The sequence below is a fragment of the Sciurus carolinensis genome, chromosome 11, assembly GCF_902686445.1.
Source record: "Sciurus carolinensis chromosome 11, mSciCar1.2, whole genome shotgun sequence".
Classification (NCBI taxonomy): domain Eukaryota; kingdom Metazoa; phylum Chordata; class Mammalia; order Rodentia; family Sciuridae; genus Sciurus; species Sciurus carolinensis.
The window spans coordinates 68,146,899-68,163,929 of record NC_062223.1 but is presented as its reverse complement, the minus strand read 5'-3'; the positions used below and the strand labels follow the sequence as shown (position 1 = coordinate 68,163,929).

Here is a 17,031-nt window from a genome sequence, read left to right as displayed (position 1 = left end):
GCTCCTGAATGTGAATGATGCCTCACAGATGTGAAATGGCTTCTGACAGGGGAACACAGCTGCCTGGAACAGTCAACCTCTGACTGACAGGCAGAGATGGGGCCTCAGGCTGGGCTTCACACAGCTTCTGTTGGGCCCCAGGCTTTTCTACTCGGAAAGTATCTCAGACACAGGGAGCTGAGCAGGAATCAGAAGCTTCTGGGTGCCTCAGTTTTCTTGGCCATAAAAGGAGGGAAGTATTGGGCTAGGGATATAGCTCAGTTAGTGAAGTGCTTGCCTCACATGCACAAGGCCCTGGGTTCAATCCCCAGCACCACAGGAAGAACAAAAAAAAAAAAAAAAGAAAGGATGGAAGTGATCTTTGGGCTCTCAGCCCAGGGTTGTGACTTCCACTCCTTGGCCTCTGTCTCCTAGTTGAGACTCTACTCTACCAGGAAACAGCAGGGGCTATTGGCCTTTGACCTGGACTCAAATGTGGCAAGACCAAGTGTAGAAGGCTGGGGACAGGGAGGAGGCACAAATGTTCTCACCTGAGACTCCTGACCCCAGGAGACCAAAGGAAGAAAAAGAAGCTTCCATAGGGTCCCTTTCCTGCTGGCCTCTTGCCCTATAGTCATGGTTCCTTGTCCAACAGCAGCAAGGGGAAGGAACACACTACAAGGTGGTGATAGTGCCAGGACATGGTTGCAAGGGTTCTGCTTCCAGCCCCATGCTCCCTGGGCAGCTGACAAAGTGCTTCAGCCCACAAAAACCCCGCTCCCTCATGAGGAGCTGGGGAAGCCACCTCTGCCCAGTTTCCTCACAGACCTGACTCCACCTCTCCTAGAAATATGCAGGGGGAAGGGAGGCCCTCTGTCAACAATTGTGGTAGGCTGGGTCACAAAGGATCACCCCCACCAGGATCACCCCCACCTCCTCCAAGGGTCTGGTGATCAACCACTAAAGGAGAAGAGAGGCCCTGAATGGATGGTCCACAGGACCCTACTAGCCTTGGCACACTTACCATATATTAAAAAAGGGAACCCAGCAGTCTCCAGTTCCAACCTGAAGGTGTGCGTGCCCCTGTGTGTGTGTGTGTGTGTGTGTGTGTGTGTGTGTGTGTGTCCACACACAATCAGTACTATCCCCTCTCACCACTAGGGCCAGGAAACGCCTGGGAGTGTTCTTCTCACCATCTTTCCAGGTTCATAGCAGGCAGGGGCCTTGTTCCTCTGAACTCTGTCACATGCCAACTTACTGGGGCAACCCAGGCAGGTGTCATGGGTACAGCCTACTCCTCTGCAAAATGGGCCTAGCTAATATTTGTCTTTCCAGGCTCCTAAGGTGCTATGAAGATGAAATGAAAGATCACGAGACATCTGTGGCCTCCTTGGTTGGAGCTGACTGGTGACGTGGCCTTCCCTAGTCAGAGCTGATGACTCCAGGGGAAGCTGACCTGTTGAACACCTGTAGCAGAGGTGTTACTGCAGAGGCTGACCTCTCATGGAGGGCCAGTTGTTAAGACAGTTCCCAAAAACCCCATCTTTGGCATTCATGCCCTTGTATAATGCACCCAGCTTCCTTAAGTGTGGGCTAGACCTAGTGACTTGCTCCCAAGGAAGAAAACACCAAAAATAATGGAATGTCACCTCTGTGATGAGGTTATAAGACTGCCTGACTTCCTTCTTGTAAGCAGACACTCTCTCTTGATGGTGTTAAGGAAGCATGCTGCTATGCTGGAGTGTCACACATGGCATGGAGAAAAAGGCAGCCAGAAGTCAACAAGGAATTGAGGCCCTCAGTCCCCCGGCCCATGAGGAAGTAAATCCTGATAGCAGCCAGATAAGTAAGTTTGAAGGTGGCTCCTTCCCCATGGATCTTGAGACAAGAATGTGGCCCCTGTCCAACACCTTGATTACAGTCTGTGAGAAACTCTGAGGACCCAGTTAAGCTGCCCCAGGTTCCTGTCCCACAGAAATGAGAGAATAAATGTGTGTTGCATTAAGCTGCTAAGTTTTGAAGTAATCTGTTTCAGAGCAATAACTAATCGCTAACAAACCACCACATTAGCCTGCACACTTAGGATAGGAGAGACCTTTCCTCTTGCCTTTCAGGGGTGAGGGGTCCTGCAGACAGATCTCTGCCCCACAACCTGCATTGCTGTGAGCTTCCTTGGAGAGCACAGGCCTTGCTATGGAGTGCTGTGAGGAGAGGGACCCAGAGGACACAACCCTGTCTCCAAACCCCAGATTTCTACTTTGAGTGGGCAGACTAGGGAAGAGGGTGTATATGACCTACCTCCTCAGGGGGTGGTAGCCCTGGGTCCCTTCTTAAGAGCTCAGAAACTCAGGCTGGCTGGGAGCAGAGCAAGCTTGTCAAAGCACATCCACTTCTACTTTCTCTTTGTCTCTCACCAAAACCCTAGAAGGTTAGGGGAATGGTACCAACCATCCACAAGACTGTCAGACCTTTGCCTGATCGTCTCAACAGACCTTAACAGTGGCTGCAATCATACCAATTTTATAGCTAGAATGACTATTAAAATCTACTCACTAGAATTACTAAGCAGAGAAAGGATTAGACCCCAGCTAGCCCCACTCGTTTAACAAATAGGAAAACCAAGAAGCAGAGAGTTCACATACTCTTGTGGTACCCACAGGCAACCCTACCCAATTGTTCCCAGAAAATCTGTTATCAGGGATGGGGGTTCTTAAAGACCTAGGAGAGAGGGAGGGTAGGATGGAACAGGGCAGCAGCTGTGGGCCACAGGAGCCCAGGACAGCATTGCTCCCACTCATCTGGGGAGGGTGGGTCTCCCACCCGCTATCAAGTCATTGTGCCAACCAGCAAAATTGAATTATTAAAACTCCCTTCTGGGGTACCACATGGATTTCTCTCCACTGAGACTCAGAGCAGAGGGGCAGCCGCTCCCGCCACACAATATTAAAATGTCAGGAGTTTAAGGTCTGCGTTGGTTGAGTCATAAGTTATCAGCACCCAGTGAGGGCCAACAGAATGCCTCCCTTAAATTATTAAGCAGAAAGCGTCAGACTGTAATATTTTGCTAAACCAAAGTACAGACACAGACAAAGATGTCATTTCAATATTTGAAACCAGCAAGTTTAATTTAAAATAAGAGCAAACCAATAAGCTCAGAACATAGCGGCGTATGAGAGGAAAATTATACTGTGAGAGGGGGAAAAAAAAGTGGAAGGACTTAAGAAATTTATAAAAGTAATCTCCAAGTGGAAATTAGAAATCAAGGCCTAGAAACAGAATAACACAAAAGAAATATTACTGTCCACTTTCTAAATCAATATAACACTGCTCCACGCCGGAATTACCATGGTAACTCAAGTAAAAAGAATCAAGCAATTCTTATTATTTCAAAATAAAATCACAGCCTGAAGCCTGGGTTTTATTACAACCACTGATAGATCGCTGGCTTGTATTTATCTGAAATATTGCTTTTCAATCAGCTGGTTTATGAATGTACACAGGCCTCTCACCAGCCCACTTACCACCCCGTTTTGAGGCAAGGGGTGAACCAATGAATTGATTCTTGCCAGGTCAAATCTGCATATATGCTTGGTTCAAGTTACCTCTGCTGACCACAAAGCTTCACCCCCTTTCAAACTGTCTGTCCAGTGGCTTTGCAGGACAGAGAGGAAAAGCTGGAAGAGGCTGGTCATCTGGTCCCCTCACAGCTTGCCCTAAGAGAAATGGGGCAGGACTCCAAAGGTAGTCCCCTGACAATCTGCCCCCACAACAGGTTCCCTCCCACCCAGGTCATCCTCTGGAAGACTCCCTCTACTCGCTCAGTGCTCCTCTCGCCAATTCCAAGTCTGACTGTGGGAAAAGAAAGCCACCAAAGAACACAGAATGAGCACACAATTCTGTAGTCACACCCCCTGGGTTCTTAGACAGCCTAGCACTGGAGGGCTATGGGGTTTGGTACCAATTACTCAAGCTCTTTGTACTATAGTTTTCTCATCTATAAAATGAGAACAATAATAGTAGCTTCTTCCTAAGGTCATCATGGGTATTAAATGAGATCATACAAGGAAGATGCATGGCAGATTGACTACAAAAATGGCCCCAACCGCCATCACTTCCAGTATCCATGCCCTTTGTAATATGACTTCTCACCTCCTGCCTTCAAGAGTAGAATCTGTTTCCCTAGTGCTTGACCTCAGGCTGGATTTGTGATTTATTTGGGCTGATGGAATGCAGCAGAAGTGACAACCTCCCCACACCAAATCTTGACCTCAAGAAGCCTGTGTGCTTTCACTCTTCCTGGACCCCTCTCTGCCACAAGAACAGGCCAGATGAGTCTGCTGAATGATGAGGGATATGCAGCATCCCACTGAGCAGCCATCCTCCACCCTTCAGGTGTGAGTGAGCCAAGCTGAGAACAGAAAAACTACTCGGCCAGCCTAGCCTAAATCACTGACCTATAGTTTTTGAGCTAAATAAATCCTTATTATTTTGAACCTCTGAATTTGGGGTAATTGGTGATACAGATAACTGATACATATACATAGCACAATGCCTCATTTTAAAAGTAAGTGTTCAATAAGATGAAAGCTACTTTGTTTTTATTACCTCTGAAGACAGAGAGGTTGAAGCCAAAGAGATTACACTGTGCTTATGTCAATTCACACAGGCAAGAGGTTTCTTGGTGTATCATGGACAGTGTGTGTATATGGACAGTAGGTGCCACTTAGGTATTGCTCCTATTACAGAGATCAGAACACTGAGGTCCAGTAAGTTGTCTGAAGTCACATAACACTCAGTTGGGATTAGAACCCAGGTCTTCTGAATCATGCTAGCAGACTGCACCTGAAGATATCAGGGCACTCAGGAAAGTCTTGGTGATCTCCAGGGGACAGGGCAGCAGCTAGGAGCTAATGACTGACCCAGAAGGCCTCCACATTGGGCATTTACTCCTGTAATCTGGTCCAACCTGCCCACACCTCACACTACTTGTTTTTAATTCCCCAGTTGTATCAGCCACTGTGGGTACCCATGCTAGAATACAAAAATAACACACATCAACCAATGAGAGATAAGCTTATTGCTAGGTAGATGTGTCTCTGAGTATGGTCAACTAAAGGATCCAGGACATGTCAGGAGCGAAGGTGCAGTGGCAAATGTTGGGTCTCCATGGATCACCAACACTGTGGACATATTAGACATGCAAAGTTTAGGGTGATGGTAGAGGTGGCAGTCAGTCTCAGGCAAAATGCCAGGGTAGCAGAGGCTGGCTCAGTCTGTAATGAGCACCAGGAGAGAGATGGTGGGGGCAGGGTGGAAGGATGGAGATAGTGGAACAATAACTGGTAGGTAAAGAGCCCAGGTGAATGTAATCCAATGATGTGCTGAGAAATGCTTAACCACCAGCTCTCCATGAAAAAGCCCTGATTTGTTTCCATGGTGTAGATAGTCCCACCATGGTTGATTTCAAGCTAATGATGTGATATCATTGAACTCAGAAATGGGAAGAGATTCACAAAAGCATCTCCTGCAAGCCAATGCAAGTTGACTCCATGGTGTAGTCCTGTGCTGAATATGGACCTGCTGGGAAATCTCATTTGAGCTCATTGTGAAGAGCTAAGTCTGGGGATAGGAGGATATTCAGCTTACTTCAATATCCTTCACTCCCTGAAGGTGGGGCAGGAAGGTTAGAAGTCAGGCAGGATGGTCTACACACTAAATGCACCTCTAGGACTTCTCCAGTCTGAAAGACCTGAAGCAGACAAGTGTCCATCAGTACTTACATCTGAGGACACAACTATATCCCCTGGGTTGATAGTAGGCTAGCTAAGGCTATGAATGAGACACCCAGGCATGCCATCCTAGTCTAGCTGATGTTCTCTGTCATCAGGTTTTCTAGCGCCCAGTCTCATCATGCCTTGGGGCAAGGACAGAAGGCATAACAGCTGAGAATGGAACTCAGGAAGATGCTTAGGCTCTGCCACATAACCTGGGGCAACTCTCTTACCCTCTTTTAGCCTCAATCTTCCCCCTATAAGTGGAGGGACTTGTGAAGAGTAATCTTGGAGGCCTTTTCTGTTGATGCTACCTGCCTCGAGGATTTGGGTGTTGAGAAATGAGGCCAGTCTGCCATAATGGATGAACTGGAGGAAGGAGAGTGAGGAACCAATGCTCATCAGTGAACAAGGCACTGGACTGGGCCCAGGACTGTTTCATATTATACTGAAATTGATCAGGGAACAACATTGCTTCACACAGCTATGAGGCTTCCTGTGGATCAAGGGTGTACATGAACAGTATCTCACTTAATCCTTATAACAAACTTGTTAGATATGGCTGTTCTTGTGGTAAAGGTGAGGAAGTATGGAGGGAAAGCAAACTCAGTGTTGAGTGAGCATGAAACACAAAGCCAGTGGACACAGCACCTGCACAGTTTAGCATGCAGGTAGAGGTAGCAGCAGGTCTAAAGACACACAGAGGCACCTATACCCCTTTCTCCACCTTTTGTCCCAATTCCTTCCAATCTTCTCAATGACCTTATATCAGGGCTTTCCAGGAGGCTTATGGCCTCTAGAGGTAAGTCCAAATATCCCTGGCCTCCTGTAAAGTAAAAATAGTAGCACTGCCTCCTGTGAGGTGCAGCTCTGGAAGAGGCCCCTAACTCTATGCACCCACATCTGCTCAGGACCCCAGTGAAGCTCAGGTCACTGCCTGCTCAGCTTCCTCAGGTCGCTCCATCACAGCCTATCCAACTACAGTCATTTCCCAATTTGGGCAGCCTTGAGCTGGCAGCCTAGCTGAGCTGAGGCTGAACCTTGTGTCTCCTCTGCCCATGACCACAGAGGGTCAGGTGCCAGTGCTCACTGGCAATCATCTGTCTGTTCCAAGGGCAAGAGACCAAACTAGGCTCCTCTAGATCCTGCTCACTAATGGGACTGATGAGAGGAACCTTAAATGAAGAGGGTATGACAGTCACCTGGTCTAACTCTGGGACACAGGATAGGGTAGGGAATCAATTCTCAGGAGGGATGAGAGGCAGGCCCCCAGCTCTAGGCAATTACACATTTCCATGTGCTAAAAGCATCTTTGTGGGACATGTTCAGAGAGATAGCAAGAGAGAAAAGCAGCTCCAACAGTCACAGAGGCCAAGCGAGTGGCCATGGCAGTGCTGAGCCCTGGCATGCAAAGGGTGAAGCTTTTAGGCAAGCAGCGGCCAGTGATCTCAGCTTCCCCAGTCCTAATGCTCCTGAAAGGCTCTCTCCTGCTCCCTGTAATTGGGCATCAGTAGTTAATGCAGTATTGACTGCATTACACGCTCCCGTGCCTCCCCTCGCTAATGCCAATTGCATCACCTTGTACAGTCACCGGCTTGCTTAGCCAATAGCCGTTAAAAGCAATCCAAATCATGAATCATATGGGAAACTTTTAGCAAGACACTGCCATCCAAGGAGACAATTTACAGTTGAGTTAATCTGGGTACATTAGCGAGACATGGATTCTGGACGACAGACCAATTTATGTTGTTTCCCTGTCCTCCCCCTCCTTTAGTGCTCTGTGTGGGCAAATGAATGGAAGTGCAGGGAACAGAGGCACCTCTTTACCCAAAGCTTCAGAAGAGGGTAGGGGAGACCCATCTTTACAGACTCTGCCTGGCTGAGTCTGGGCAGGAAGAAGCAGCAGCTGCATATGCCACTCAAGATTTCTGACACCTCATTCCCACCAGTGAGGAGATGCTGCTGCTGGCACTGGTTGTGGCAGTTGCAAATGGAGACATGGAGACAACTCCCTCCTTCTAGGTACCCAGCGAATACCAGGTCTAGTCCTCACTCTGCCAGCCTCACTAGGCCTTTACTAGCCCTCATCAGGCAGCAGTGCCTGATGGGCTCTGCCTTTCTGTCCTACCAGCAGGCTGGGGTGTCTGGCATGGAACAGCATCAGGGCCTATTCCCTACCTCTATCTCTAGGGCCCGGGAGGTCCAGGCCACACTGTCAGGAGAGGCCCTCCATAGTCCAGGCTGTGATGGGATACCCACAGAGGTCCTGCTGGTGGCTGAACAGGGGTTGGTCAGTGGCCAAGCACCTGTCTCTTAGACGAACCAAGTCAGCTGTGGTGGCTGTGCTCCTAGAGGTCATTAACAATTGACAACTCCACTGTCTGGTCCTCCTCAACCCAGCTCCGTTCTCCTTAAGCAATTTTTACTTATTAAAAATGCTTCAGGAATCATGTCTGGTGTTTAGTTCCACAATCTGCCTGCTGCTTCCTGTGGTCAACCCAGCCATCCTGCTGAGCCTTTACAGAGGCCATTTATACCCAGTCTTACCCTTCTCCCGCATGCACCTGGGAACATGCCAGCATTCCCAGCTGGATGCCCTCAGCATCCTCTCTTCCCTAGGCCCCCATGGCTCAAGATGTCACTGTTCTGTCCGTCCCTACTCAAGGGCCTCTTCTTCAATAGCTGAGGCCTAATTTGATTCTCAGGGTTCAGTGCAGTACCTCCCTTTTCTCCCCTGGGACTTCAAATCTCCTGGTAAAGGCCCACATTCTGGTGCCAGCCCAAACTGCAGGTTCCAGGAGAAGACAGGCTGTTTCTCCTGGGAAGTTGGAGCTCAAGCTCCCTTTCGCTGACAGTCAGACCCAGCAACGTTTAGAAAGCCCGGACCCTGAGTTCCAGTAAAGTGGAGATAGCTAGGCCAAGAGCAAGCGCAAATGAAAGCAATTAATCTTAAAACCCGAAGTTTAACCGTTTGCAAAACAGATCTTTCTGTCTCTGTGGTGACCCTTCACTGCTCGACCTAATGGATTACTTTATTAATAATGCACTGTGCTTAAAAGCAAAAAAAAAAAAATTTTTTTCTGACGATTCAATACTTCAGAAAGTCTCTTAAACCCGTTGCTACGGCAAAACGATTGATATTTTATTATCTTTCAGAAGTACAACATGAAAGCCCTGCAGCCCAGCAGAGCAAAAGCTTTGGTCCTCAGCAGCTGGCAGACCTGACTTCAACCAGTGGAGCCCCAGCCTCTCCTGACAAGATGCTGTCAGGTGGAGAAAAGGCTTTGGGGGTGGCTAATAGGAGCCTGGAGTCCCTGCTGCAGCCAGACAAAGGGTGCTGGGTACAGCCCTAAGGAACGTACTCCTTAGGACCAACAGAGCCAAGCAGCCACCCAGCTCAGATGGCCACCTGCTGGGAGTGCTTAAGTATACAAGAAGTTAGACTGTGGGTGTGGAGGGGCAAGTGAGTGAATCCAGAGACTTTCTCCCTCCCGGAATGAAGGTATACCTTCAAGGTTTCCTGGAAATGGGGAAGGTCAGACTCTAATGGGGAATGGAATACAGTTTTATGAGCAGAAAGGCTCATAAGGACAGTTTTAGGCTGGGAAGGACAAGAATTTGGTGGTTGCTCAGGACCCCAATCACTTGTCTTCCTTGTGCTGTAATAGACCCCACAGTCCAAGAGAGTGAACAATAGCAGGCACCATATTGTTCAGAATGGACAGGTGGAAGGTGGAGGGGCATCTTGAACTCTCCTCTGCAGCTCTGGCAGGAACTAGGGGAAATACATACTCTGAGGTGCACTGCAGTCAGAAGGCTCTAGAGATCCATTCCCACTCAGCGCTCATTTGAAACTCTTAGTATTATCAGAGCCCAAGGCACTCTAAAGGACCTGATCAGACATTCAGCTCCAGTCCCTGGGTGGAGGTGAGGGTGCCATCTTGTTGGCATGAGACCAATCTCTCTGGCCTGAAGCCTCCCTGGTACAGAAGTCTGGTCTTCTGGATTCCTAGCTTAGACCTGTGGAGCCAAGCACAGCTAAAGATGCATCCCGATTTCCACATGCTCCCCCTAAGAGGAAGGACCATCTGTGCTGACTTCTACAAGTCCTTCATTTTCACCAAGAGAGACAAGTCTAGGGATGGACATGACTGATCCAAGGTAACACAGGGTTAGTGTCAAAAGGAGCCAAATCAAGGCCTTCCCCCTGCCTGTCAGGCCTGACCTCAGACCCCTTCTCCTTTCCATTCTACGTAAAATGGCACCAGTCTAGTCCTCTAATGGTTCACACCAGGTTTAGGGCCGGTGACGGGGAGGCAGTCTGTGAATTCAGAAGAGTGGAGATGATATGAAGCTTCGATCAGTCTAAAAGGATTTAGTTCCCCCACCTGCTTTCCTCTTTCTACATGCATGCCAAGAACCAGACTTCATGGGCTTACCAGCCCCAGGGTTCCCCTACATGCTACCTCAAATTCAGATGTTTCCCAAGGCATAGATAGACTGAGGCATCAGAGTGTGGTACTGTCAAAGTGAACATCCTGTGTGACCTTGAACAAGTCACTTCCAGTCTTTACAAAGATCATGTCAATAACACCACTGCCTGGGTGAACAGAGGGCATAGCCCAATGAAGGACAGTCACAACACTCTAGGGGATGCCTGCCGACTCCCAGCAAGCTCACCTTTTCAGGTTCGCACCAAAGACAGATGCCAGCAGCAGTGCAGGTGCCAACAATCATGTCCATTTCTCCCTACAAAACCACATGAGCCTCACCTACAGGGTACAAGGGCCTAGGATACCAGAATATGGTCACTCTCCAGACCCTGGGGGCCTATGTTAGGTCAGAGGACATACACTGTGTTTTACCCTCAAGGGGATTGGGGTCCCTAACCATGTATGACCCTTCTGCAAGGCACTCCAGTCAGTAAGTCTTTCGGGTTTATGAAGCAACCTGCTTGCTGGTGGCTTCCAGCAACCACAGGGCACCTGTGTTTCGACCTCTTGACCCTGAGATCTTGGGAGATGCTCCGAGGCCCTTGACCAAGTAAGGTCTATGTCACTCTCAAAAGGCAAGCTACTGGCCTGGGCGGGACATTCTTCCTCTGGGCCAAACTCCCGCCTCCGCGTTCTGGGGCAGAGATAGTGGGCCAGCACGGGAGGTGTCCTTCTCACCGACTCACACTCGTCGTAGCTGTGCCCCGGAGGGCCCAACCGGTTTTCTCCTCGAGTACTAAGCACCCGGCTTTTCGCGCCGTCCTCCCGCTTGCCCCACGCTCTGGAGTCCGATTCTCCCCGAAGCCGTTGATTTGTTTTGCGCCCAGCGCCTCTCGGGTTACGCGGGCAGCGCAAGGGTGATGGCTGCGGTGAGAGGAGCAGCCGCAGAGACCAAATGCTCAACGCGAACCGCCACGGCGCGGAGATCCGAGGGCAGCCGGAGCCTCCACGCGGCCCCACCGCGCATCACGCGGCCAGCGCACAGCTCGGCAGCTCTCAGCCGGAATCCCGGGGTGGGGGTGGGGGTGCGCGCGGCCCGGGGCTCGCTCACCCCACCCTGTCCCACCCCGGCCCAAGCCGGTTGCACGCTGCGGCTCCGCGATCTTGGCTGAGCTCAGCAAGTGAGCGCCTATGCCCCTGCATATGTTCCCGCGCGCCGCGGCGGGGGAGGGGGAGGGGGTTGGGGGCGTCGGGACCCCCGCCCGCCACCTACCGTCCTCCTTGTCCAGCACCATCATCTCGGGCGCTCCGTGTCCAGCCGCAGCTCGGCTCGGCCGGGAGAAGGGCGCCGACTCGGGTAGCGCTTGGCGGGGCGGCCGGTCCTCGGGTAGCGAGCGGGCTCTAATTACCCGCTTGTCCGGCTCTTAACCTAGATTGCACTCAGCTAGAATTACATTCAGGAGTGAAGCACTTCGCAGATACAAAAGCAGTCTCACCTACTTTTGTGCCTCAGAATTGCAAGGAACTACGAACTGCAATTTAGAAAGAGAGAGAGAGAGGGAGAGGGAGAGAGAAGGGGGAAGAGAGGATCAGAGCCGTTTCTTTGATTCTCACCTTCTAAATGGCTCAATTTGCCCAGTATAATCTGTCTTAATGTAATTGCATTTGATAGCTCATAACCCTGGCTCTGGCAACGACACAGCTTTCAGCCTCATAAAGTGTTTTCCCCTCGGATTTAATCTGAATCTCAATCTAAAATTATATTCAAAGAGATGGGGGAATCTCGGCGGCCGTCTCCCGCTGCCTTTCTCCCTCAATGTATGAGGTTTGCACTCCTGCTACTGAATAAATGCACACATTTCGCGAGGTCCCCCTCCCTCTCGGGTTAATGGGGAGTGGAGACGCGCGGCTGCCCGGCTCCGCAGCGCCACCTGGAGGCCTCTCGACCCCAGCTCGGCGCGTGGCTCCGCTCTGGTCCCAGGGTCCGGTTCTCCGATGTCAGACTGGCGGACGACCTGGGTCTGTTACTTCTAGTCACTGGGCCTCGATTTCTCTCTCTTCACTGGAGGGATATTTCTCTGATCCCGTCCCCTCCCTTTCTACAAGCCCTGCCTGGGGGTTCTGGCTGATTCCAGGATTGTCTGGCAAAGTCACCCTCTGCGGGACACAAAACCTCCCACTGAGTCTAATGGCCTACCCTTGACCCTAGCAGCTCCTAAGAACACCTTGATTCCATGGAGTGGGGAAGCCTATCTCATCTCTTCTCTGATCAAGCATGGTGTGGCCCTGAATATTTTCTCCTTCCACAAATATTTATTGAGCATGTACTTTGTGCCAAGCACTAGTCTAAGGCACTAAGGATACAGCAGTGAACAACATAAAGACTCCTGCTGCTGTTATGGAAGCGACAATTTTTACTCTGTAACTCATAAGGCAGAAAAGGAGACAGTGTCCATCTCTTTTCCGGGACCCTGCTTCTCCTCAGAGCCCTGGGGCTGGTGCCCAGGCTGCATACTCCTGGAAGGCCACCTATTTTTAAATTCCAAGAGCTTCCTCACCCCCCAAACAGTACAGAGCTCCAGAGAAGGTGAAAATAATGCTTTTCCTCCAGGGCAATAAAAGGCTCCAGATATATATGTGCTGGGGATTTGGTTTCGGCAGCCACTTCTTAGGACTAGACCCAGGCAAAGAGAAGGAAGCTGAAGTCTCTGGAGTACCAAAGGGTCACCAGATGGGATTCTATCTCATCTCTGCCAATTAATGATGATGGACCATAGTAAGTTGGTTTCTCCCCTTGGGCCTCAGTTTCCCTGTGTATGAAGTAGGACACTTACTCTTCCTGTCTCTAAGGAGACTGTGGGGATCAGATGAGATAATGCATGTGAATGTGCTTTGTAAACTGTGGCACTCTGAACAATGGGGAGGATTATCTTGTATAAAGGAGACCTGGATGCTAGGTCTTGCCCCTTCCACCCTGAGAGACCCCAGTGCTTGACAGGGTGGCAAATTGGTAGAGATGCTGCGGTCCATCTTCTCTCCTAGGAAGGGAAGTGAGGCTTTGACGAAATAGAAGAGCGGCTGCTTCTAATGAGATGCCTCATCCACGGCTCAGAGGGTTTCACTTCTCCCTTCATCTTGAATACTTAATCCTAATAGTCCTTGAGTATATTTGATGTTAAATATATCATTTTGCTCAGACTCACCGTCCCCCAGGACTACAAGCTTGATCTCTCCCCTGCCACTTCAACCAAAGCTGTGCCCACAAGGTCTGAGGGAGACTTCACCACCACTCGCCATTGTCACATTTGGTGTCAGTCCCCAACCCTGACCTGTGCTGGGGGCCAGACACTGTAGCAAATGCAGGGCCTGGCAAAGGCAGCTTCTTGCTGCAGAAACCCCTGTGCTGCTTGAAGGCATTCACTCCATAAACACTGCAGCCTTCCTCCTGACCTCCAGGGATGCTTCTCCTCACTTTTAGGGTCTGGCCATGACCCACAAACCAGGACTCAACCAACTAGGGCCACATTTCTACTCTCCTGTCCACAAATTGTGCCTGGGCCTTTTGGGAGAATACCCAAAGAGGTACCCAGTTAATAGCAACATGGCTGGCCTCGCTTAGGGGAATCAGGACCACATGTCTCCATGTACTGAGCAATGGGCTGCAGAAGGAGATAGGGCATGTCAGCAGGAGATTGATGCTGTGTATGAGGGCTACTTATGCCCACAGCAGCTCTCTCTGCACCCCAGCTGTGAGCATGGCACTTTCAAGCTGACCCAGAGAGGGGCCTTCATAGCTGGGTTACAAAACTGCCCAAAAAGTCTCAAAAGGTCTGGGTGGCTTAAGCTCCCAGCTAGGAAAGGGCCTGCTGGGTTAAGAGAGTCAGATAGAAGCTTCACTTATTGGGCAACCTCCTCCTCAGCTCACAGGTAACTCCCATCCCCATGTACACCCCCACCCTAGCAACCTCCAGGTCCAAGGACACACCCACAATGGAGTGGAATCCTCCATCCCCTGGGGCTGGAAAAGGCAGTTTTCACCCAACACATTCCACAGGTGATGAGCATGTACTCTCACTTCTACATGCCAAGAGTGTTCCAAAATGCCTTTGAAATGCCTCTGGGGACAGCAGGGGGAGGCCAATTGATAAGTCCCCAAGGTTACTTTGAGGAGAAAGGGGGTGCTACTGGCTGGCATACAAATTTCTGGGCAGGTCCCAGCAGTTTGTCCATGGCCTGGTTGAAAAGTCCTGAGGAAAGGTTCCTGCCTTGGGGGTGGGGGCTAGTAGGACGTGGTGCCTGAGGGCCCAGGCATACTAGATACTCCAGAGCTCTACAGTGGAGGCTGTCAGATGTTTAAATTGGAGGGCCCTGCTCTCAACACAGTGCCGTTGTCTCCAAGATGGGGTTATAGCCTGACCTTACAAGTAACACTTAGAGAGGTATTCTGGGTGACAAGGGTTCCTTCCCTGTGGCCACTACAGTTCACAGAATAGAGTGAACCTACAGTCTTTGCAGTGTAATCAGGATAACTGCTGGCCAAGTTCAGATGCCCTGCTCTATCCCTGAATCACACAATAGCAGCCCATAGACAGGAATTTGCAACCAGCTACCCTGAAGAAGTGCACAGTCTGCAAACTTTCCCTCATTTGGTTTCTACAGACACAGACAGACCTTCTGAGAAGCTGTAGTCATAAATTGTTAGGCCTTGTGGAGGCCTAAGCCAAATCTCAGAAAAGAAGTCTAGCTTACCTCTTAAAGAAGTCTTACCCCTGCACATCAGTCCTGAAAAAGTTGTAGGGGTAGGCTGACGCACTGTCCAGGTTTGCCCTAGGACTGGGGGATATCCAGTGCTGCAAAAGGAGATAGTCTTGGGCAAACCAGAACAGTTGATAGCCATAGGGAATATGGTAGGGTGGGACAAGGGGCTAATGGGGCCAGAAAGGAAATCCAGGCAGCCAGATCCTTTCCCTGCAGACCAGCAGCTGTCTCCGGAATGCAAATTTTCTAGCTTCCTGAGCCACCACTTTCTCTTTCAGGCATTATTGGACTGTGCCAGCTTCTGAGGCTGGTCCACCCGCCAGCCAGATCCTTGAGTTCTACCAAAAGACTGGCAGTGGAAAGTTTCAGTTTAATACAGGGATTGATCATTTTTGTGAGGCCCAAAGTTGATTGCAGTTCAGGGTGGAGGTTCTTTAAGAAAAGGAATACAAGATTATTAATACAAAATTACCACCAGGGATCTGGAAGCTGAAAGACCTTGAGGACCCCAAACTTCATTAGCTTCAAGACAGATCTGCCTCAGAATGAACCTGCTATTGTGAGCTATATGGTTCATCCACCTACTCTAAGCCAGCAGGGCACCTCCCAACACCGGCTGGGTGAACTGATGGCATGCTTCCTCCCCGGCCCTGCAGGGGCGGAGGCAATATTAACACTCCTGCAGCTACTAAGTCCCAGACCTGAGGCACCCCAGGATCATAATGGTTTGCCCCCCTCAACCTCGAGTTCTCTGGGAATCCCCCCGGGGAACACTTCCGCAGTAGGAGGACTTGCAGACACTCAGGCCCAGAGATAGGCGGGCAGCAGTCACCGTAGGGAAGCCCGCGGCTGGGGTCGCAGAGGCGCTCAGGATGCCTGCAAGGCGGCAAGAGTGGGTGAGAAAGTTACCAGCCTGAGTGTGAGGGGTTGGCGGGCTCCAGGTGGCGGATGAGACTTCCTAATCCTGGTGAGGAACACCGGGGACTGAGCCTGGCACCCCGGACACGCACACCCGCGCACACATCCAGTCGCTGAGCTTCCGGGGAGCAGCCAACCCGCCTGAAGCGGCCCGGGAGGGTCTGGAGACGCTGTCGCCCAGAGCGGGGTGTCACGGCAGAGCCCGCCAGCCGCCCTCACGGCGTGTCCACGCGACCCAAGCACCGGCACCACGCGTCGGGCACCTACCGTCCTCAGGGTCCAACACCATGGTCCCCCGGCGGCTCCAGCCGGGCACACGCCGAAAACGCAGAGGGGCGCTCGGCTCAGGCTCCCGCGCCGCCCCCTTGCGGGGCTCTTGCCGGCCCAGCGCCGGCTCCGCGTCCCGTCAGCCGCGGCCGCCCGACCCGCGCGGACCGACCCGCGCTCGGAGCGCAGCCCCGCGGGCAAAGAGCTCGGGAGGAGGGAACCAGGGCGCGGCGCGGCGCGGCGCGGGGGCGGGGGCGGGGGCGCGGCGACAGGGCCCGGACGCTGGAGCCGCGGGAGCAGCGGCTGCCCGGACCCGGCCGGAGCAGAGGCGGAGCCGCGGCGGCTGCAGCGCGCGGGTTTTCTCCGAGCCGGCTGCGCTCGCCTCAGCAGAGTGCAACCTGCGTTTCCCAGGGCCCCTCAGATTCCCCTGTTAATTAAATCAATTCATTATGCTCAGATCTGATTAGCGGCCCTTCCCCCCTTTGAATCAATTATTCAATACACAAACATAATTGCTTGGGCCAGAGGTGCCCGCCATTAGCTTATTTAACTCCAAGGACACTAATTACCCGCAGGGCACGGGAACTTTTCTCATTAATTCTGACAAAACACAAAAGCACAGCCAGAGTGTGTGCGAGTGAAGGACTGTGTGTGTGTGTGTGTGTGTGTGTGTGTGTGTGAGTGTGTGCATGTCCACATGCCAGAGTGAGGACTGTTTGGGGTGGTGGGCCACTGTGTGAGAGGGGAGGGTGGCATGTGTGATTCCGGGCGAGAGTGTGCAGTTTTCAGCCTGCGACAGTGCAGAGTGTGGGACTCCCTGTGTGTGATTGTGAGGCATTGTATGAGTGCGCCTGGCTGGGTGTGGCTCTGGGCTGGACTGTGGACCAAGGCTGGAGACCCAGCAC

At 51.4% G+C, this 17,031-nt stretch overlaps 1 protein-coding gene across 3 annotated transcripts in view; it reads right to left on the bottom strand.

Annotated features, from left to right (window-relative positions):
• Positions 1-16,447, bottom strand: part of Lmo1 (LIM domain only 1) — a 40,032-nt gene extending 23,585 nt beyond the window's left edge. The window contains exons 1-2 of one of the 3 annotated variants that reach the window (XM_047517471.1): positions 16,127-16,442; positions 11,457-11,715 (exon numbers count right to left, since the gene is read on the bottom strand). In XM_047517471.1, coding sequence (XP_047373427.1) covers positions 11,457-11,481 — 25 coding nt within the window. In that variant the 5' untranslated portion in view covers positions 11,482-11,715; positions 16,127-16,442. Of the gene's footprint in view, positions 1-11,456; positions 11,716-14,932; positions 14,952-16,126 lie in introns of those variants that run through there. The other 2 variants (XM_047517472.1, XM_047517473.1) reach the window with 2 other exon arrangements.
• Between the last annotated feature and the right edge of the window lie 584 nt (positions 16,448-17,031).